The sequence below is a fragment of the Artemia sp. Qi Xiang Cuo genome, chromosome 21 (assembly GCF_049724085.1).
Source record: "Artemia sp. Qi Xiang Cuo chromosome 21, ASM4972408v1, whole genome shotgun sequence".
In the NCBI taxonomy this organism is placed as follows: Eukaryota; Metazoa; Arthropoda; class Branchiopoda; order Anostraca; family Artemiidae; genus Artemia; species Artemia sp. Qi Xiang Cuo.
Genome location: NC_142814.1, coordinates 26,286,589 through 26,309,562, shown reverse-complemented (window position 1 = coordinate 26,309,562; position 22,974 = coordinate 26,286,589). Strand labels below are relative to the sequence as shown.

Below are 22,974 nucleotides of genomic sequence, written 5' to 3'. Positions count from 1 at the left end.
TCGAATGAGCCTTTTTTGAAGTTTCTACGACAACACCTACTATAAAAACCTTATAGACCCCCAGGGTATAACTTAAAATCCTTGCCCCAAGGGTTGTGAGGGAGTGTCCTCCTCAAAAATATATTTTCTATCTGGAAATCAATTACGCTGAACAAAATGGCTATCTCAAAATTTTGATTGGATGTGTTTGGTGTAATGATGGGTGTGGAGAAGGCTAGTTGCCCTCCAATCACTTTCGACTATTAAAAAGAGCACTAGCCACTCCAATTTCCAATCGAATGAGCTCTTTTTGAAGTTTCTACGACAACTCCTTCGATACGAAGTGCCCGGGTATGGAGGAGAAAGAAAAAAAAAATAATACATTGTGCCCACGTCGTTCTTTATTTAGGCAGCGCGAGCTCTGCCTATGATTTCTGGTCGTTTTGAGTTAGAATTTTAACAGATATTTGTATCTGCTGAGCTTAAGTTTAAAATGGCCTTTAATTTTTTTGAAAAACTAATTTTTCGGAAAGTTTTTTTTTAATTAATTTTTGTTCGTTTTTGACTGCAAAAAGTTTCAAGTTTTTAAAAATTCCTTATTTCAAAATCAAACTTTAAAAAACAAATAGCAAATCTTCATCAAAGTATCAAAACTGGTATCAAAGTAACAATATCAAAGTGAAAAAATGTGTTTGTGTCAACCTCGGAGTTTTCATTATCTGATGTTTGAACTATTTATAACAAACTGGCTATCTCAAAATTTTTATCGGATGGGTTTGGGGGGAAAGGGCATGGGAGGGGGGGTTCTAATTAACCTAAATCTCTTTTGACTCTTTAAAAGTGAACTAGAACTTTCTATTTTCAATCCCTCTCTGAGGGATGAGCCCTCTCTGAAAATTATACTAGTATCCCCTCTATAAGAACCATATATATCCCCAGAGTATAACCTACAATGCCTGTCCCTGGGCCCTGGGGGGTTGTGTCGACCCCGGAGTTTTAATATCTGATGGCTGAACTATTTTTAACAAAATGGTCACCTAAAATTTTTATCGGATGGGTTTATCCATTCGATAAACCCAAAGACGTGGAGGGCCGGAGGGGCTAGTTGCCCTCTGATCTTTTTTCACTCTGAGAAAATGAACTACAACTTTCAATTTCCATTCAAATGAACCCTCTCTGAAGTTTATACGACCATCCCTTTCATAAGAACCACATGCGGCCCCAGGACATAGCTTACAATACCTGGCCCCGGGCCCTGGGGTATGTGTTGACACCGGAGTTTTTGTTATCTGACCTTTGAAATATTTTAACAAAAATGGCTCTCTCATTGTTCTTATCGGATGGTTTGAGGAAAATAGGGCGTGGAGAGGGGGGCTAGTTGCCTTCCGATCTCTTTTGACTCTAAAAACGTGAACAAGAACTTTCAATTTCCAAGGATTTCATATGAGCCCTCTCCGAAGTTTATACGAGCATACCTTCCATAAGAACCATATATGCCCCCAGAGCAATATTTACACCGCCTGCCCCGGACCCTGGGGGGGGGGGGGTGTCGAAAAAGGAGTTTTTCTTATATGACCTTTGAACTATTTTTAACGAAATGGCCATACATAAAGGAGTTTTTGTTATATGATCTTTGATCTATTTTTAACAAAATGGCTACCTCAAATTTCTATCAGATCTACTTGGGAAAAAGGGCTTCGGGGGGCTAGTTGCCCACCGATCATTTTTGAATCTTAAAAAGGGCAATAGAACTCTCGATTTCCAATCGAATGAGCCCCCTTTGAAGTTTATACGACGACACCTTCTATATGAAGCGCCTCTGGGGAAAAAAAGAGTGTGGGGGGAGGCTAGCTGCCCTCCAATCACTTTTGACTCTTAAAAAGTGAATTACAACTTTCAATTTCCAATAAAATGAGCTCTCTATGAAGTTTATACGAGCATCCCTTCCATAACAACCAGATATGCCCCCATGGCATAACTTACAAAGCCTACCCCCGGGCCCTGGGGGGCTGTGTCGACATCGGAGTCCTTTGTTATCTGAACTTTGAACTATTTTTAACAAAAGGTCTATCTCAAAATTTTTATCTGATGTATTTAGGGCGTAGAAAGGGGGGGGGCTAGTTGCCCTGCGATCTCTTGACTCTTAAAAAGTGAACAAGAACTTTCAATTTCCAATCAAATGAGCCTTTTCCGAAGTTTATAGGAGCATCCCTTCCATATGAACTAGATATGCCCCTAGAGCATTATTCATAACGCCTGTCTCTGGGCCCTGGGGGGTTGCGTCGACACAGGAATTTTTCTTATCTAACCTTCGAACTATTTTTAATGAAATGGCTATTATAAAAAATTTAATGGATGGGCTTAGGGAAAAAAGGGTGTGTGTGGGGAGGGGGACTAGTTGCCCTCGGATATCTTTTGACTCTTAAAAATTGAACTAGAACTTTCAATTTACAAACAAATGAGCCCTCTCTGAAGTTTATACGAGCATCCCTTTCATAAAAACCCTACACGCCCCCGGGACAACACTTACAACGCCTATCCCCCGGGCCCTGGGGGAAGTTTTTGTTATCTAATATTTGAACAATTTCCAAAAAACTGGCTATCTCAAAATTTGTAGCGGATGGGTTTTGGGAAAAAAGGGCGTGAGGGCTAGTTGCCTTTAACTCTCTTGACTCGTAAAAAGTGAACTAGAAATTTAAATTTCCAATCAAATGGGTCCTCTATGAAGTTTATACGAGCATCCCTTTCATAAGAACCATACATGCCCTTAGAGCTTAATTTAGAACGCCTTCCCTGGACCTGGGGGGTTGTACTGACACCGGGGTTTTTCTTATCCGACCATTGAACTTTTTTTTTTTAAAAATGTCTATCTCAAAATTTTCATCAGATGGGTTTGGAAAAAGGAGGCGTGGGGGGAGGGGGTTAGCTGCCCTCGGATCTCTTTTAAGTATTAAAAAATGAGCTCGAACTTTCGATTTCCAATCAAATGAGTTCTCTCAGAAGTTTATGTGCGTGTCTTTTTTATAAGGATATAATATGCCTCAGTGCATAACTTTCCATGCTTGCCCTCGTATCCTGGGGGGTCTTGTCAATCTTGCAGTTTTGTTATCTCACTTTTGAAAAATTTCCATGACAACGGGTATCGCAAAATTTTTATTGGATATATTTTGGGAAAAGGTGGCGTGGGGGGGGGGCTAGTTGCCCTCCAATCTCTTTTGACTCTAAAAAACTGAACTAGAACTTTCAATTTCCAATTAAATGAGTCCTCTCTGAAGTTTTTACGAGCATCCCTTCCATAAGAACCATATATTCCCCCAGGGCATAAGTTACAACGCCTGCCCTCGGGCCCTGGGGGGCTGTGTCGACCCCGGAATTTTCGTTATATGGTCTTTGAAATATTAAAAAAAAGAATATCTCAAAGTTCTTATCGAATGAGTTTGAGGAAAAAGAGCATGGAGGAGGGGGGGCTAGGTGCCCTCGAATCTCTTTCGACTCTTAAAAATTGCACTAGAACGGTCCGTTTCCAATCAAATGAGCCCTCTTTGAAGTTTATTCAAGCCTTCCTTCCATAAGAACCATATATTCCCACAAGGCATAACTTACAACGCCTACCCCCGGGCCCTGGGGGGGTTATGTTGACTCAGCAGTTTTTGTTATGTGATCTTTGAACTATTTTTAACAAAATAGCTATCTTAAAATTTTTATTGAATGCATTTAGCAAAAAAAGGGTTTGGGGAGAGGGGGGAAGCTGGTTACCCTCCAATATGTTTTGACGCTTAAAAAGTGAACAAGAACCTTCAATTTCCAATCAAATGAGCTCTCTCTGAGGCTTATAACAGCAGTCCATACATAAGAACCATACATTCCCCCAGGGTATAACTTATAAACCTTGCCCTGAAGACTATGGCGGAAGTGCCCTGCTTAAAGATATAATTTACAGAGCCTTTAACTATGTTGCACAAAATGACTATATAAAAATTTTGATTGAATGTGTTTGGAGAAATGGTGGGCGTGGAAGGAGTGTTAGTTGCCTTCCAAACACTATCGACTATTAAAATGGGAACTAGCCATTTAAATTTCAGATTGAATGAGCCCTTTCTGAAGTTTCTACGAAAACGCCCCCAGGGCGTTCTATAAAGGCCTTATATGCCCCCCGGGCATAACTTACACCCCTTGCCCTGAGGGCGGTGGGGGGGGGGGCGATCCTCAAAGACCTAATTTCCTGAATTTTCAACTATGTTGAACAAAATGGCTATCTCAAAATTTTGATTGGATGTGTTTGGGGAAAAGGTGGGCGTGAGAGGGGGGTTAGTTTCACTCTAATCATTTTCGACTATTGAAAAGGGTACTAGACCTTTGAATTTCTAATTGAATGAGTCCTTTTTGAAGTTTCTACGACAAAGCTGTCTGTAAAAAACCTTATATGCCCCCAGGGCACAACTTACAGCCCTTGCCTTGAGGGCTGTGGGGGAGTGTCCTCCTCAAAAACGCGATTTCTATCAGGAAAGCTAATACAGAGAACAAAACAGCTATTTCACTATTTTGATTTAATGTGTTTGGGGTGGTCATAGAAGGAGTCTTCAAATGCTTTTACAACCTTAAAAAGATCACTAGAAAACTGTATTTCCAATCGAATAAGCCCCCTTTGAAGTTTCTACGACGACCCCTTCCATATGAAGTGCCTATGGGAAAAAAAACATTGGAGCCGTATGGCCTTTACTATAGGCAACGCTATAGCGTTGTCTCTGACTTAAAAAGGATACTAGACCTTGTATTTTCTGTTCAAATGAGCCTTTACTCTATTTTCTAGGACCGTTGGTTCGTTACAATCACCCTGAAAACATGGCTCTGTGATTATTCTTCTCTCAAAAATCCAAAATTATGCATTGTTGAAGAAAGGGGCTTGAAACTTGTAACCCCCTGGGTTTTTTGATATGCTGAACTTGGCGTTGAAACTTCCATCAACATCAATCGCCCTTTTGGAGGTGTAGTGCTCCTCTTTCGAAAATCGGGCAAATTTCTTAAGGCCCGTAACTTTTAGTGGGTAACTAACCAGCCCCCCCCCCTCACGCCCACCTTTTCCCCAAACATATCCAATCAAAATTGTTAGACAGCCATTTTATTCAACGTAGTTAAAAGTTTCGGAAATTATGTCTTTAAGTATGACAACCCCTCCCCCTCACAGCCCTCAGGGCAAGGGTTGTAAGTTATGCTTTGGGGGCATATAAGGTTTTCATAGAAAGTGTTGTTCTAAAAACTTCAAAAAGGGCTCATTGAGTGGCATATAGAAAGGGCTAGGGCCCTTTTTAATCGTCGAAAGTGATTGAAGTGCAACTACCCCCTCCCCTCTCGAGCTCACCATATCGCCAAATACATCCAATAAAAATTTTTAGATATCAATTTTGTTCAACGTAGTTGAAAGTTCCGGATTTGCTCTTTACAGAAAAAAATACAAATGAATGTGCACTGTCAGTTTAATATACATATACTGATATTTAGTAATCAAAATGTTAATATTATTTGATTTATTAAAGTTGTAAAAGTAAAAATATTTATATTTTTTCAGTAAAGTGCAAATTATTTTCTGGTATTGGGTAGGCATAGGGGTTTTGAGCCCTACTCCTGTTAATTTCAGCTCGTTTTGAGTTTGACTCGGTTATTTATTGTAAATTCTGTTCGTTTCGGGTTTCATTATTTATCGATGCTGATTTGTGGTAGTTTCACGCTTGGTAGATTATATGATTTTATTTTTGCTCATTTATTTTAATGGAGTTCTTTACTTTTCTTTGAAAAACTTGATTGTGGAAAAGTTTTTTTTAATTAATATTAAAAAAAAAATTGGTTTTACCGTTTTTGCCTGTCGTTTATCGAATTGTTGACTTTAATTTCGTATTTATCGATTTATTTTCTAATTTTTAATCTTTCCTTGCTATCTATTGTTTTTTGACGCGAAACACAAGGTCAGCAAAATCTAGTTACAAAACCCTGTACTTAAATATCAGATAAATGTCCTTTTTCTACTGTCTATAAATTGCGTTCACCTGCATTTCAAAGGCATTGATATCTCTTTTTGAATCTAACTGTAAAAAATAAGTCGGCTTTACATTAGTTAGTCCACGAACCCAGAGCGTGAGTTTCAAAGCCAGTGAATTAATAATGAGGATAAGCTTGGCTAATTAAATTTATCTTTTCCCTGATTGGTCAGCGTCCCAATGGCCTATGAGAGTGGCGACTTTACTTATCTTGTCTTCAGATGTTTTATATAGTTCGATTTTGTGTTGATGATAAATTTTCAGTTGTAGTTTCTCCTGACAATCTAGTAAACAAAAGTGAATTATATTCTCTAAGTCCACTTTTGTTTATCTCCTAACGTGTTTAGGCTGGCGAAAGGGTTTTAGCCGAGTTCCCAATATATGTTGAGGGGCGGCACTTACATTTGTCAGTTTTGGTACATAGCCTATTCCCCCCCCCATATCCCCTCAATAATAAATGACAAAAAGTACCTAGAAGCTACACAAAGTACCTAAAATTAAATAGAAAAGTTGACCACCCCCCCCTCAAGCTAAAGCCCTTTCGAACGAATCCTACAAAGATTAGATACTTAAAGTGCTATGTTTTTTTCCTTGTATAATTTTAGAGGAAAAAAAAATTAGGATATTGATTTACTAAAAAAAACCTACTTCAACAAACGATTGGCATTTTTCTGCGGCATGACAGGAAACTTAAACTACGATTTTAGTCATTAGTAATTCTAAGCCAATTGGCTATCTCAGAATGTTGGCTTAATAGGACATTGCCAAAGTCGAGCTGGAAATTTTGTTTTGTAGCTGCAAAATAGTAAAATTCAATACTTTCCTAAAGCATGATCCCCTTTTTTTTACTTGAAAAACGTATCTGAATTTTCATTTCGAAAAAAATTTCGTGTTTTTCCGTTAGTTCGTAATTTCAGAAGAAGAAAAAAAGAATACTGATTTACTAGAAAAGATACGCACCAACTGTTGCCATGCACTCTTGAGGTACAGCAAATTCTTGTTTGTTGGGGAGCGTGAAACAAACTCGGCCACTAATTTTCCTAGTTATGGTTGCAGTGACACCAGCATGAATTGCAAATCTTGCGCCATTTCCTGGTAGATTTTCAATACAGCATATTTTTGTGCCAATTGGAAGGGCACCAAGTGGATGAGCATCTCCTTCTTTGGGTCTTACTATTAAAAAGAAATTGATCGCAATAGGATTTGAAGACTCAAAATCGAAGTTTGGAAAATGAAAAGTGATTTTGACTCCTTTTTTAGTTCGAAGAAATGATTACGAATAAGCAACACGCATATACAGACAAAACTTAATTCTACGGCAATAGACTTGAGTATAAATTGAGTCAATATAAACTGAGTCGCAGCATCTTCATTTAAGATAAGATTTATCTAAAAAATGAAATATTACTAGCCTTTAAAGGCCGAATTCTGAGTCAAAAAAAAAAAGAAAAAGTCAAGTCAAATAAAAAGATCAAAATTCTGAGGTCAGGTAAAAGAAAAAATAAATAAAAATCTGAAGTCAAAAATAAGTTCGAACATAAAATCAAAATAAAAAGTTAGGAAACCCTTGGAACAATGGCAACACAAGAAATTGGTTATACATAAATTAAAAACTACATTTGAGCCATTCAAATGCCAAATTTATATAGGGCAGAAAGGATTATTTAAACAGATATTGTCATTAAAGTAATTTAATTATTATTAGCGATTATACAGCTAGAAGATTCAATTTAACGTGTCAATCATTACGTGGGGGATACAAGAGATGTGACAGAGGTTTCAGGAGGAATAGGATGAAGAAAAAGAGGAGGGGATTTAAGGAAAATTACTGAGACTATTGCGGATTTAGAAGGGTTAACTGTCATGTCAAGGGAAGAGGCCTCACAGGCAATATCTTGGAGTATGCCAATATCTTGGAGTATGCCCATTGGGTTGCCCATTGTCATAAAAATGTTTTTATGACATATCTCTAAAACTGTCAAGTCGTCGAAAAACTTCCACCTATTGTCATAAAGGGTTGAAAGGGTGTTGATCATAAGGGAAAAAGGAGAGGGCCTAGAATAGTCCCCTGGGGAATACCATCAAATATGGGGAGATGATCTGAGAAATGAATTGGCAATGAGGGCCTAGAATTGGCAAGTGCAATTTAAATGATCATAACATCGCCGAAAAACATCCCACAAAAGCCATCACAGTTCAGCCATATCACTTATCCTCTACGATATTACGTTTTCAGGGTTTTCATCTGGAAGGGATTTTGACACTTTTCCGAAGCCCTTCAGGGCATAGATTTGCCAATCCTTGACGTAATTTTTGCTATCGAAACGCAGCAAAATCAAGGGCATGCACATAATTTTTTCTATGAGGTTTGGGTTTAGTGAGAGGTGTACTTTCAGGGCAAAGGTTCTAAGAATACTTTCTTTGAAAGAAAAGTAATATTTTCCCAGGTATTTCTAAATTTTGCACTTCTCATATATTTTGGGGCTTCCAGTGTGAGGGGGTAGACGCCACGTTTACTCATCTTGTTGTTGCCCATGATCAAGGCTAAACCACTAGAATTTACTGAAGTCAGACAAACAGTCCCAATTTCCTTGAGCCAAAACTATAGTAATATTTCAGAATATTTATATGTTCAAGCTGCAAATTTCGTCTTGCCACTTGACAAAGACCACCAGTTAGACTAAGAGGTATGGTAACGAAAAAACTAATAGTATAAAAATAAAAAATAAATGTAGCATTTTTTAAGACAAATTGAAGAGAGCAGATTTCAGATTCAAATGCCTTATACTTTAGATCCTCTAGTGTCTCCAGAGGCACAAAGAGCATCAGTAAGTAGCCTCCCACCTCCTCCCAGATAAGCCACCGTGTATTACTCCCACTCAGCAATTGGAGTCGTCTGGAGAGCTCTTCTGTCATGCTCGCACGTCCTAATGAGTGTGTTCTTTGGTCTTCCCCAGTGACGTTTACCTCCTGACTGCCAGTGGAGGACCATTTCAAGAATTCTTTGGTCTGGCATGCGGAGGATATGTCCAAGGTAACCTATCTTTTTTGTCTCACAGCTAAGGCAATATCCGGTTAGCCTACGCGGGTAAAAATTTCGTCATTCTTTTCACTATATTTCCAGCTGATGGTTAGGACCCAGCAAAGACAGAAAGGGGTGTTTCCTGTCCTTCAGTTAACCTTAAACATACCATAATGGCTTAGAAAAGGCAAAACATTGCTCTGGAATGGCCTGAGTTTCAGGTTCTGCGAGCACAGTGCAAATTTCCAGACTGGTATAAATCGCAAAATGTTGTGTTGACTAGGGTTATTCCGGTTCATAGTTCCTTTTCAGAGCCACCATTTGAAGTTACTGTAATTGCTAAGTACTTGAAGTCTGTCACCTGTTCGATGTCTTCATCTCCTTGATTCCTCTTGATAAACTTCTAATTGACATAGCTTTAGTTTTAGGGGCATTTACGTGTAGTCCGAACTGTTCACCTTTCTTCACGAGTCTGTTCAGGAATTCCCGGGGCTTCTGTTTTTCCACCAGAGAATACGCGATAGCAAACACCACTTTGTACAGGTGTTTCTCAATATTTTTTAGCCCTGAGAACAAACATTGCACAAATCATGTATTTTCTTAGTTACCAGTCTTCCTGAATTATTACTTACTGCTCGTCCTGTCCTACCTTTGAGAAACAGAGGATAAGAATGACACTAGTCAGACGAGAAAGGAATGACTATCGAATTCAGATAAGACTGACGAAAGGTGGGCTGAAGACCAAGACTCAGAGACAGAGAAAACGTACCTGATGCTCCCTTTTTACAGTTTGATATTAATACAGGCATAAAAAATCTTCTCACAACTCCGCCGCCATTTGTGGATTCGGTGGGAGAACAGCATGAAGACAAAACTTTCTGTTTATAAAGTGACTGTTTGATCTGTTCTCTTCTATGCAGTCAAAACTTGGCCACTGAAGGCGATTCATCTCCCTGATTTGGAAGTCTTTGACCACCACTGTCTACGAAAAATCCTGAGGATTCGATACTCCGATAAAATCTCAAATGTTGATGTGCGCCACCGCTGCTGTGATATCGAACCCACCGCCATGATTGTCATACAGAAAATACTGCGTTGGCTTGGTCATGTCCTTAGAAGACCCAATGACCGCATCATAAAACAAGTGCTTCTAGTTGTCGCATTGCCAGATTGGCACAGGTGACCTGGTGGTAAATTTGAGAATTGATGGACAACTGCCAAAAACGACCTTGACCCCATTGGTGGATTTTGAAAGTTTGGCAGAAAGTGGGACAGCTGCTTGCTCCGTTTTGCTGAAGAGCTGGCACAAGATCACGACAAATGGGAGTCAATCATACGTAGTCTTCTAGATGCCGGGTGAGGCGTCCGCGTCTGGTCCCGCAACAAGTACAAGTACAATATGAAGAGACTGAGTGTTGTTTTATCAAGAATGATAAAGCCAGATTTTTAAGATCATGTCTGGTGACAATCACGGATGTGTACTTTCCCCTTTTCTTTTATGTAGTTTTAATGGATTATGTATTAAGACAAAACTCTGGTTATGGCATAAAAGCAGTAAGCAACTCTGATTTAGATTTAGCGGATGCCCTAGTCTTGCTAACAGAGATTACAAAAGTTACTTGATGCAATCATAGAAAATGCAGGAAAGGTTGGGTTAACCGTCAATGCTCACAAATAAAAAGAGTATTTCCATCAAAAGCTCACCATTTGTTTTTAATTACAAGAATAAGTATCTAGAAAGAGTTCAAATATCTGGGTAGCTAGATCCATTGTGATGATAAAATAATGACCGAGATTAAATGCAGAATTGGTCAGTGAACTGGAACATTTCATAGATTAAAGCCTATTTGAAGAAGCAGCAAATATTGTCTGCAACTAAAGCTGCGTCTCTCCAAAAGCATTGTGGTCTCCATACTCAACTACTCTAGTAAGTGCTGGAAAGTATACCAACAGCTTGAAAAGAAAACGACAGAATAGACAATGTCGTCCAAAGAACACCTTGCAGCGAACTTCTGAACGCTGCAACAAACGTTGCAGCGCCGCTTCAGGACGAGTGGAGAAGCTGCATCGACGCCCTAGGCAACACCAAAAGCACCAGAGGAACTAAGGTTTAAGGTAAGGTTCTTACTGAATCATGCATCATAAAAGCAATTTTAGATAGCATTTGTTCCACTTTCATTTAATTCTTCTGTAGATTATCAAACTATTAATCACCCACGAAATTTAGTTATTTCTTAATTGGACTAGATTTAGGATTTAGAAATATTTTTGACCTTTCTTAAAGACATTTCGCAACTAAATGACGAATTTTTTCTCAGTGACATAAAAGATACAGGGCATCAGGTTAGGACCTCCGGATTCTTACCCATATTTCCTTACCAAAAAGAGCTTGGTATATAAAATTTAACCAAATATAATCCTTAAAAGAGAAAATTCCAACAAATCATCCTTAAACTGAACAATAGATGGCTTCCATTTACCCCACCAACATCAAAAAATATATTACCCTGTAAAAGTTATGTATAGAGCTAATCATTTATTACCCAAATTTCTTTAGCTTATCAGTACACAAGGTGCTAAATTATCGGAGAGTGATTTGCTCGCTGAAGCATTATAATTTTGCTCGGTCCATATTTGAAATACATAATATTACCACATTTGTGAATATCAATCCTGTGAAGGAAGGCTACTGAAACGCTGACAATAGTCGGCACCGAGTTGGGCTGAGCAGCCTGTTCCCTGTCTCGAGTAGGCCTACAAGGAGTAGGTAGAAAGGCTAGATGGCAATGGCAATTGTTTGCCAGAAATTTTTTTGAGTTAGTAATCTTTATAATTCAAAGGATCTAGAAGTCTTACCAGGTATCCTAGGGATATCGCCATAAGTGGTAATCAAGTCACCCGGCTTCATGCTAGTTGTTGCATATCGATAACGGGCTTTATCACCACTGACAGTCAAAGCTACAAAAGCATTTCTTGTTAAGTCTCTATGAATGCTCATCACTCGCTCAACTAATGGTGGCCCTTCTTTGGGTGCTGTGCGATGGATATCAACCCAAAGGTGCTTCATTTTAATACCTCCGCCGATTTTACCATGGACAACTCGACCTATAAGGGAGAAAAAATTGGCTAGATAAACTTAAATACTGATTTTTTACAGTCAGACGTGAAATCACGTTAAAACAATGCAAGAAAAGCTGTTCATATAATTGCTCAAGCTTTTACATTAGGATTTTCAAGCATCTAACAGAAATTGGTGATGGGATAATGTCAATATTAGTCCCTATTCTGATAACAACTTCACCTCAGCATCCGGACTCCTAGCTAATTACAAGCATATCATTACTTTCAATATATGTATACACACACACACATATATATATATATATATATATATATATCATCACTATATATATATATATATATATATATATATATATATATATATATATATATATATATATATATATATATATATATATATATATATATATATATATATATATATATATATATATATATATATGTTAGGAATGAATTATACAAACGGAAATCATTGTTGCCACTAAATCCTGTTGACACAACTGCCTGCCATGTGATTGAACCACGAAGATCTCTATCTCCACACTCTTTTCTTGCGTTTAGATCCATCTTCCAATGATAATCCTCTGAAAACCATCCTCACCCAACCCAAATATTAAACCTGTGTGCACCTAAATTGTATATTTTACAAAAAGTGAAAAAATACAATTTAACAACAATTGCAACCATAACAGCCATAAATCTGACATAGAAATTAGGTGTAAATATTGGCATTGGCTAAACAATTACACACCCCCCCCCCTGCTCCAATAAAAAAAAGATTAAGTCTAATCTAAGTCTTAATCAGAACTTTCTATGTAAAATATTGGTGACAATTAATTTTGGTCTACTATTTTGAAAAGAAACTTGAGAGTTTAAAATTTGATAATGTGGAAGATGGTTGGAATAATTTTAGAAAAATAATTTGTGAAGTTGCTGAAAGTGTCGTAGGGAAGAAAGCTAGGACTGCAGTTAAGAATATTAGTGAAAAAGCTTTATGTTTAATAAAAAGGAGAAAGGACTTGTACAAAAATAGTCTGAGTGATAGATCATATGAAAACAAAAGGAATGTAAAGAAATTAGAGAAAGCATTAAAATATGAGCTAAGGAGGTGTGAAGTGGAGGCCATGGATAAAATTGCCGAGGATCTGGAAGATGCAGCTAGACGGCATAATAGTAAAATATTGTACTGGTATATTAATAAATTGAGAGGGAGTAGTCAATCAGGACTTGGCCCAGTTAAAGATAGAAATGGGGCCACAATTAGCGATAAGGAAAGAGTTAAAGAGAGATGGGCAGAACATTTTGAGAATTTGCTAAACCGAGATAGAGTTGCATGACAAGATATAGAGGAAAATGAAAAAGTTTGTGATACCTTGGATGTGAAGGAAAATTAGCAACAGTATTAAAAGGATTAAAAAATAATAGGGCTCCAGGTGCTGATAGGGTGGTAAATGAGTTTCTTGAATATGGTGGCTCCGGTGTTAGAAATAAGTTACTGAAGATTATGAATATGATTTTCGAAAAAGGGGAAGTACCTAATGATTTTAAGAAAACTTTAATTAAGCCACTTTATAAGAAAGGTGATAAAAGTGAGTGTGGTAATTATTGAGGTATTAGTCTGGCCTCTGTAGGTAGTAAATTACTTAGTAATATGATACTTTTTAGACTGATAGATGCCGTAGACAAAGTTTTAAGAGAAGAACAGTGCGGTTTTAGAAAAGGTAGAGGATGCGTCGACCAAATTTTCACTCTTAGGTTAATAATTGAGAAGTGCCTGAGATGTCAAACACCTTTGGTCCTCAGTTTTATAGATTATGAACAAGCGTTTAATTATGTTGAGCTTTAGCAAAGGTTTTACCCTTGTATGGTATACCAGACAAAAACATTAAAGTGATTAGTACTACGTACAAGAATAACACTGCTGCGGTTAAGGTAGGAAATGAGGTTAGCAGCTGGTTTTGTATTAAATCAGGAGTTAAGCAGGGTTGTGTTCTATCCCCCTTTATGAGGATTATTTCGGTGGATTTTGTCTCAAGGAGCACAGGAAAGGCAATGAGAGACCACGGAACCAAATAGGGAGGATAAAGTCTCCTGGACTTAAATTATGATAATGATTTAAGCATCCTAGAGGAAAGTGTGAGCAAAATGAATGAATTTGTATGAAAAATACGGTTCAATACCGCTCTCTAGGGCTATAATGAAAGAAAGGTTGAGGTGGCTAGGGCACATTGTGCAGATGAAGGATGACAGATTGCCAAAGATTGTTCTTTTTGGGCAACCGTCTAGGGTTGAAAGCAGGTCGTCCTCGTCTGGGGTGGGAGGACGTCATAAAGAAAGATTTAAAGGAAATGGAACTTCCTGGGAGGGTGTGAAGAGGGAGGCTTTAAATAGATTAGGATGGAGGAGGAGCGTGTGTAGCTGTGGTGGCCTCAGGCGGCTTGGTGCTGCGGTGAGTTGTTAGTAGTAGTAGTATTTTGAAAAGACAATATTTTCGTCACTGCTTTCTTTCTCTCAAGTCCATTCCTTTCAAATTGGTAACGGGAATTGACCAGACAAAACTTTCATTTTAAACAATCTATTTAGTTTTGAATAAAGCATAAATGACACTAGCCTTTTGAGGTGTTTGGAGGGTGATCACTCTCATTCGGTGTAATTAACGTTGGCTTTAATTTGGCTTCACTGTTCATTATAATTTTCGTTTGTTTTGTGTTATACTTCTTTATTCGTAGGAAAAACCATCTTATATAAGCTAATCTGTGGTTATTCTGATTTTTAAATTCGCCTTATACTTTTCATGTAAACACTTTTTTAGATTTTTTTTTTTGTTCTTGTTTGTAACAAGGAATACACTCAAACATGTGGAAGGGAGGGGGACAAAATGTATTTATTAAAATCCAGAAGGGGGCATTTTGTTATTTTGTCATTTTTTTCTAATGAAAATAAAAAAGGGTATTTTTCACTGAGAATAACAAAAAAAGCTATTTTTTGAAAGCATAAATGCCCCCAGGTCTACCCCTCCGTGTATTTGGTATCATAGGCAGCGCAATAGCGCTGCCTTCCCCTATGCTTTCTAAAAGCCAGAATATAATTTGCACTTTACTGAAAAAAATCCTTTTAAATATTTTCATTTGTATAAGAAATCAAAAGTAATTAATATCTTAAGGAATAAATATCAGCACATGTATATTAAACTGACAATGCACATATTTTCAGTAAATTCATTTGAATTTTTTTCAGTAAAGTACAAATTATATTCTCGCTTTTAGAAAGCATAGGGGTTTAGAACCCTACTGACATTAATTTCTGCTCGTTTTGAGTTTGACTCTGTTATTTATTTTAATTTCTGTTTGTTTTGGATTTCATTTATTTATTGATATTGATTTGTGGTAGTTGTATGCTTGGTAGATTATTTGATTCTATTTTTGTTCATTTTTGGTTTAATGGAGTTCTTTACTTTTTTTTGAAAAACTTATTTTGTGGAAAAAAGTTTTTTTTAATTTAACATTAAAAAGGCTGAAAAATGGGATTGAACGATTGATATGTAATTGCTTTTTTCAGCCTAGCAGAAGAACTAAATAAAATGCCCAAGTCTCTTATGAGTATGAAACAGATGTATAAAGGATATCTATAGTCTTTCAAATGCCCTAATTATATTGTTGTCATTCAAAGAAAGACAAGGAATAGATTACCTGTCAATGGATCTCGGCCAGCAAGTTTTGTCACCTTGAGTGGCTCTATTGTGTACTGGCCATCTTCTGGAAAATGAATCTTGTACCTGAAAACAGAAAATACACTATAGCAGCTCAATGATAAAAAGCACAGAACAGTTTGTAGAGGGGGAAGAAAGCAATAATTAAAGGATAAAGCTAAAAAAAAGCATTGAGAATGATTTTGTAACTTAGTTTTTTACTACACTTGACTAATTTCAATGAACTTAAATTAAATAGAGACCCAAAGAGAAAGTTGAATGGCTCCATTTGGCATATTTGTTTCTAATCAAGAAACACTTTTAGATCAATTCCCCTTTAAGCTTTGCTGTTAAAGGATTTGGCCAGCAACACAGGGTCAAACATTGAGGATAGTCACCATTACTGTGGATATGGACAGTCATTTGGTATTGCTCAACTTCAGAAAAGACTTTACCTCTAAGAACTTTTGCCTGTTGTGTGGGCTAAGCACCTATATATCAGATAATTTTCTATTTACCAAGAATTGTCATTTCAATGAATAACTGATGATATATTGCAATGCAAACATTACCAAGACAATAAGGTGGGACTGTACTTCACAGAGTAGAGATGAGTTTTCTTCCTTTAAATAAAACTTCTCTCTGCAGAAGGGGTAGTTGTAGAAACATTTGATTGAAAATCCTAGTGTTGCCATGGAAGATTTTTTTTGGTGAGTTTAAAAATTCAAACAAATAGGCTACTCAGCAATTTCAGTGCTGCATTCTCTCAAATAGCACTATTTCCTTTCCCACACCAAATGGTTTTACACAAAATAAAGGAGAAGATAATGAGAAATTTTTGAAGACAATGAATTATAAGGTTGTACATTCTATTCAAATATTTTGGCTATACGGCTCTCATCAGCAAAACACAATATAAAACAAATTAAAACAAAACAAACTTACTAAAAAATCACATTAATAAACCATTAAAAAAATTCTTCAAAAGAGTCCAAGCTTTGTCACCTTACATAGGTTCAGCCAAGACTTACAAAACAAAAGAGTTATTCATTCAAGCTACCTGGAATGATTAAAAATTGGTACAATTCTTTATTGTAATATTTGTTGGTTTTTTTTGCTGCTATTCTTGTATTTCTTTTGGGAGTGGGTTTATTTTGATTGGCTCCTGATTTTATTGTTTATTAGCTTGTTTTCAATAATTAAATTTGTTTACATAGGGTTACGTGTGTACTCATCCAAGTTTTTGATTAGAGATGTATTATTATTTAAGTTTTGCTTGATTTCAGTTGCTTCGCAGACAATTTGTTTGATTCCTTGGTCATTGCCAAAAGAATGTCTTTAAAAGAATCTATTTCTTGCTGAATATACAGCTTTGAACAAATATTTAGTACTCAATCAACAAGACATATTACCACGCCTCTTTTAACCTGTGCACGATGGTTAGACTTGAAGTGAAGGCATCTATTATACTGTGTTGGTTTTCTGTAAAATCAAGTTTATTTAAACAATGCATAATAAACACATTTAAAAAAGGTATTTTTCTGCTGGTTTCTATAATAAGAATTTGGATGGTCTAGATAGCCTTTAAGTTTGTCTTCACCATAATTCCAAGCTGAAATTGTAAGTACATAGAAATATTTGTAACATAACTTAACTAAATTCATGAGAACCTCAATGTCTAGCCCTATTGCTGATTTTTTGATTAGATGATAATTGTTTTCAAGTTTGTTTTGAAATATTGGCTCCCATTTTGAAACATCAATACTAGTATACATAGAGATTAATTCAAAGCTGCTTAATATAGAATTTTCAGATATGTAAATGTTTCTACAAGATCCATTGAATATTTTACACAAGATTTTTGGGAATAAAGCAGAGCTTTAAAGGCAGTGCACAGCCATTTTTCAAACTTAGAAATAGGGAATTTTGTACAAGCTACAATAGGTCTTAAGATGCTGCCTTGATTATGCAATTCTAGTAATCCACAAAACTTTGAACAAAAAACTCTAAGGGAAACATTTATTTTTTTCTGTCATTTCGTTTCAAAACAGTATCTGTTTCTTTGGCTTCTGGGATGAAACCAGGTGTTCAAGTTTAGCTGATATTTTTGGGTTTACAGAATAATAGTTTACTAATGATTTAAGAAGAACTTTTAGCCAGTCTACCTAACCTCAAACGAAAAGAAGAAAAAAGACCAATGTTATTATTTATAGATGCTCATTCATGGCAAATAGTTTTGTAAACTCTTAGAAAAGAGTACAGAAACTCATCTTATTTGTTTTCATATCATTCCTGTTTCTAATCTTGTCTTTTTTTTATTTAATTTTGGGCAAAAAACCTATTTCAAATACTTTAATATTTTTTTAATCATGGAAAAAGTAATTGTTGATCAGGTCCACAATTATTTTGAAAAAATTAACCTTTGGCATATAGCACAACATGGTGCTAGGAAAAACAGGTCTTGTGATACTCAGCTAATAAAGGTAATTAATGATTGTTAAATGATTGCTGACTTAGGTCAAAAGTTTTATTGTGTTTATGTTGATTTTTGTAAGGCGTTTGACAGGGTATCAATACCTCTACCATTGAAAAAATGTCAAAATTATGGGATTGGATTGAGAATTCTGGCTTGGATTACAGATTACCTAATACATAGGTTACAGAATGTTAGGGTTATTACCTTATCTGACCAGTGTAGTGTTTTGAGCCGAGTCCCTCAGGATAGTTGCTTAGGACCAGTTCTGTTTTGTATATTTATAAATGATTTGCCACAGGTAATTCAACATAGTAAATCAAAATGTTTGCAGATAATGTAAAGCTTTACAAGGGCGTATCTTCCCCGAATAATGTGGCTCTTCTACAGAATGACTTAAATACATTGGTTAATTGGTGTAGTTTAAATCCAATGACTATTAATCAGGAAAAATGTCATGTAGTGAATTATCTAGTGAATGCTGTAGCATACCAGTATTCTATTGGTGAAGTTGTAATATGTTCTGTTGACTCTATTTGGGACCTTAGTGTTGATTTGATAACCAGTTGAGGTTTGATAAACAAGTATTAGCTGTATCACATAAAGACAATTACAGTGTGGTTTGTATCAAAAGAAGGTTTAACCTGCAAAGCTTTACTAAGCTGTATAAAATAATGACACAACCATTAGTTGAATACTGCACATCTGTGTGGTATCTTACAAAAAAATCTGATTCACAGCTTAATGAAAAAGTGCAAAAACAGGTATCAAAATTTATTCCTTATTTGGAAGTGCTTGACTTATGAGCACATACTAAGATGTTTGAGCCTACCCTCTTTGCAATTCAGGAGGTATAGATGGACTTAGTTAATGCATTTCGAATTAATAAATGTGTTGACAATTTGACATTAGTGATTTCTATCAGTTTAGCCATTATTCACCAACACAGCAAAATAGATTATAATTGTATCAGAAAAGGATTTTAAGAAAGACTGGACAAAGTTATTTTGTAAACCGGTCCATTAGATCATGGAACATGTTACCTGATGATGTTGTTTCAAGAAATAATGTTACAGCTTTTAAAACCGCTTTGGTTGGACCTCTTTTATGAAGGGCAGTATAAAGAACCATAATACTTGTGGCATTTGTATGGTTTGTTTTACTCAGTGACCCTAAAAACAGTTTAATGAATTGGTCTCTTTTGTGAATTCTGTTGTATTTGCTTATTTTTTTGTAATGTGTTCAGCCTAAAGAGTTTATTAGTTATTTGTGGTACCAATCAATACTAAGGGGCTCATTTCCTGTATATTGTCTTTTGTGTATTGTTCTGATAACTGTTAAAATGTAACAAGACAAGCCTTACTCTGATTGGCTTACTCTATTTTAGGTTAAAATAAAATAAAAAATAAAAAAGTGTTAAGTGTTAGTTTATTAATAAATGTGTCACTATTCTTCTTCAGAACATATCATGACTATTTCTTTACTTTAAGTGAGGTTCTACTTTACAAAAACCTTTAATTAACATTAGGATTCAAAATTTCATTCAAATTCCCTTAAAACTAAGGGGATTGCATGTGCAAGAACAGGAGTTTTTCCAAGAGGCAAAATCGTTTTATAAAGTGTAAGTATTTCCTGTTGGATATTGGTATTAGAGGTTAGTTTTAATCACAGCTTTTAAATTTTACCTGGACAAGCTTAGCCAGTAATAACCTGTAATAGTGGACTATGGTAGATTTTTTACATTGCTTGTGTTTCATTGTATTATTGATTTTTAAGTGTTTTCTTGTTATTATTATTTTCTCATTTCCTTCACAAATAGACAAATTCCATTTTAGAAAGCACTGTATTCAATTTTCACAATAGCACTACATTAGTTTATCTGCCTGGGTTTAATTTGGAAATACGGCAACTTTGGACAATATTCAATATTGTTCCAAATTTAATGTCCAATCTTGCCCCTTTCATGCTTGAGTTCAGGAAATAATTCAACAAATGAAAATATAAAGTTCTGAAAATGGCATTTGTAGCCAATCGGAATAGCACAAGACAAATGAAACTAGTTACAAGTACAACAGGTATGTCTGGCTTTGTAGTGTCATAATAAGCATAGTGATACTGTCTCTTCCCTACCTCTAAAGTGACATAAACTGAAGGCATCTACATTTATGGCAGGTATCAAAAACTTAATTGCCCCTTAACTGTGTAACCATAGCAGTTTCAAAATTTTTGTTTTAGTAGTTCAGCATAATCACCATCTTCAACTGTTATCCTAGCCTAACCAAGCAAGCAAGATAATTTGGTATTTGCCTCAAAAACTAACTAGAGAGAAGGAAACATGTTAAGAAAACAGTTCTTACTTCATAACATGCTGAATAAATTATAGTTAACACATTTTGCATGCACCCTTGCTTCACTTTATCCCCCCCCTAATGTGCAAATATATAGCCCAAATTATATATTTTCAATGAATTCTGCCACCCATAACTTGTTCTTCCAGTGTTATTTTTTTGTCACAGTTGATTCAATTTACAGGTACATGGGTTGAAACAACTGAGACACATTGCAAGAATAGATAGGAAATATATAATTTGGGTTATATATTTGCACACTAGGAGGAGGAGGATAAAGTATAGCAGGGCTGCATGCAAAATGTGTTAACTATGATTATTTTGCATATTATGAATTAAGAATTGTTTTCTTAAGATAGGATATATATAATTTGGGCTATATCTTTACACATTATGGGGGCAGGGAGTAGTGGTAAAGAATAGAGAGGCTGCATGCAAAATGTGTTAACTACCACTATTATGCAGGTATAAGCCTAGGCTTCCAGCTATCCATAAGGAAAAACAATTCTTGCTTCATAATATGTAGAATAGCCCTAGTTAACGCATTTTGCATGGGGAGAAACTTTGTCTTCACTACTTTCCTCGTATATCCAATTTTTCTATCATATTCCTAAATATCTGTATTTATTGTCCAAATCATGAAAAGCGTTTGTAAACAAATGCCCAAAGACCATCTAACCTAACTTAACCTAATTTATCACTATATGTCTGTTGACATGTTTTTTGTGAGAAATAATTAGATGGCACTGATGGTGTTAAATTACATATACAGTATTTGAAAAAAGAAAAATGGGGTGGAATCCATGTTTATTTTTCAGCAATTTGTTAAAAAAAAAAACTGTAAAGCAGTGAAAGGAGTGAAGATAAAGGTTCTCCACCTGCAAAATGTGTTAACTAGGGTAAAATACCTCACTTTGCAAAAGACCAATTTTCTTTTGGTATTTCAGAAAAATAGAGACAGGTTTTTGGACAGTCCCCATGTAGCTATGGCACAACACAATGCAAGTGTAGAGCCAATCACTTCTCACTAGAGCCAGTCCAATGGGAGTAAATGTGGTCTCTGTTTTGACAAGCAATTGAAAAGAAAAAGTTATATTTAATATTTGGGGTCTGTAGCATTTGACCATAATGGTCATGGATCCTTTATGTACTGGTACTAAGGATCAAATGTTGTCATTTACTACTATATAGAAAGCAGTATACAGTCAAACAAAAGACAATATTTTGTTTTCTCTCATTATTTAGAATGATAAAAGTCATACAGGTCACTTTTTTGGTTTTCATTACAAAACTTCATGTAGGAATATAAAAAATATATCTTGAATAAAAGTATATACTGGTTTTCCAATACATGCATATATTTTTGGTTTTCCCTCTCAAATTACACCTCCCCCTGTCCTCAGAAATAGGCAAGGAGGGGTCTCTAAGCCTCCCTCTTGAGATAGACCCCATTTGTTTTCAATTCTGAACATTTTTAGTTTTCCCTCCAAAATTGACCCCCCCTCTATCCTCAGAAATGGGGAAGGAGGGGTTTCTCAGTAACAGAACCTATTGTTTTCTCAATTCCAAGCATTTTTAGTTTTACCTCACAATTTACCCCCTCCCCTCAGAAACAGGGAAGGAGGGGTCTCTTGGCCTTCCTCTTGAGAAAGATGCCATTTATTTTTAATTCCAAGCATTTTTGGTGTTCCCTCCCAAATTGACTCCCCCTTCTACCTGCCATCAAAAACGGAGCAAGAAGGGCCTGTGAGCCTTTCCTTTGAGAGGCAGATCCCATTAATTTTATTCTGAGCATTTTTGGTTTTCTTTTCAAAATTGACCCCCACCCCTCCTCCCACGCTCTTTGACACAAGTATCAATAGTGTCATTATGATATGACAGAAAGTCATCTGTAAGCTATTTTATTGTTTTCTTTATATAGACCTGGAGCAGTATAATGTCTTCTGTATGACATTTAGGTGCATCGTCTACAATATCTATATTGAAACATTTTGATTATGACTAAATAATACAACAGTGAAATAAAACACAAAAATACACTTTTGTTTAAAATGTGTTTTCAATATTCCTACATTTAACTTTACAGTTAATAAGGAAAACCAAAAAATTCCTCTGTATTACTTTTTTCATGCTATACTTATAAGAATGAGATACAAAAAGCAATCCTTATGACTTTATTTGTGTTTGCTTCAAAATAGAACAATGTGTACAAAGTCATCTGTATGACTTTATTTATGTCTGCTCTATAAAAGAATGAGGCATAAAAAGTCACCTGTATAACTTTTTTTCTCATTCTTTATAATTAAAGAAAACATAATATTCTATTATGTTTGATTTTATACTGCTTTCTT

The 22,974-nt window shown here is 35.9% G+C and overlaps 1 protein-coding gene across 1 annotated transcript in view; it reads right to left on the bottom strand.

The window, feature by feature from the left end:
* The window catches only part of mRpL2 (mitochondrial ribosomal protein L2), a 35,766-nt gene that overhangs the window by 9,027 nt on the left and 3,765 nt on the right, over positions 1 to 22,974 (bottom strand). Inside the window, exons 2-4 of the mRNA XM_089107157.1 lie at positions 15,804 to 15,889; positions 11,890 to 12,138; positions 6,972 to 7,184 (exon numbers count right to left, since the gene is read on the bottom strand). Coding sequence (XP_088963283.1) covers positions 6,972 to 7,184; positions 11,890 to 12,138; positions 15,804 to 15,889 — 548 coding nt within the window. The remainder of the gene's footprint in view (positions 1 to 6,971; positions 7,185 to 11,889; positions 12,139 to 15,803; positions 15,890 to 22,974) is intronic.